Genomic DNA, 335 nt, shown 5'->3' with positions numbered 1-335 from the left:
TTGATATTGATAAATAGGTAGAAGCAGACAGAGAGTGCTAAAGTTACTGAGTTTGTGTGTTAAGATGCTTAAGGAATGTTGACAAGAAGGAAGGCTACATGAAATAGTTATTTGACTATTGTTTACTCTGCGGTACAGGTTGAACACTCACCCCAAGGGGATCAACAGTATGTGGTAACAAGTGTTGACAACATGGGCGAGGTGGAGCGATGGAGACCCTCAGCCATGTCCCTCTCTCTGAACCTGTCGTCATTAACGTCATCAACACTCTCCTCACTTTCAACTGGTCGTTCTCCCTCAATAGCCTCAATAGAAACACCAGGATGTGAAGAGGA

The 335-nt window shown here is 43.9% G+C and overlaps 1 protein-coding gene across 3 annotated transcripts in view; it reads left to right on the top strand.

Moving 5' to 3' along the window:
- LOC119586520 (rab GTPase-activating protein 1-like) overlaps window positions 1–335 on the top strand; it is a 36,962-nt gene that overhangs the window by 21,800 nt on the left and 14,827 nt on the right. For all 3 annotated transcript variants that reach the window (XM_037935271.1, XM_037935272.1, XM_037935270.1), the window contains one exon: window positions 139–335. In XM_037935271.1, coding sequence (XP_037791199.1) covers window positions 139–335 — 197 coding nt within the window. The remainder of the gene's footprint in view (window positions 1–138) is intronic.

Source organism: Penaeus monodon, chromosome 21, assembly GCF_015228065.2.
Source record: "Penaeus monodon isolate SGIC_2016 chromosome 21, NSTDA_Pmon_1, whole genome shotgun sequence".
In the NCBI taxonomy this organism is placed as follows: domain Eukaryota; kingdom Metazoa; phylum Arthropoda; class Malacostraca; order Decapoda; family Penaeidae; genus Penaeus; species Penaeus monodon.
The sequence above is the reverse complement of the archived record's forward strand: the minus strand, read 5'-3'. Positions and strand labels throughout refer to the sequence as shown.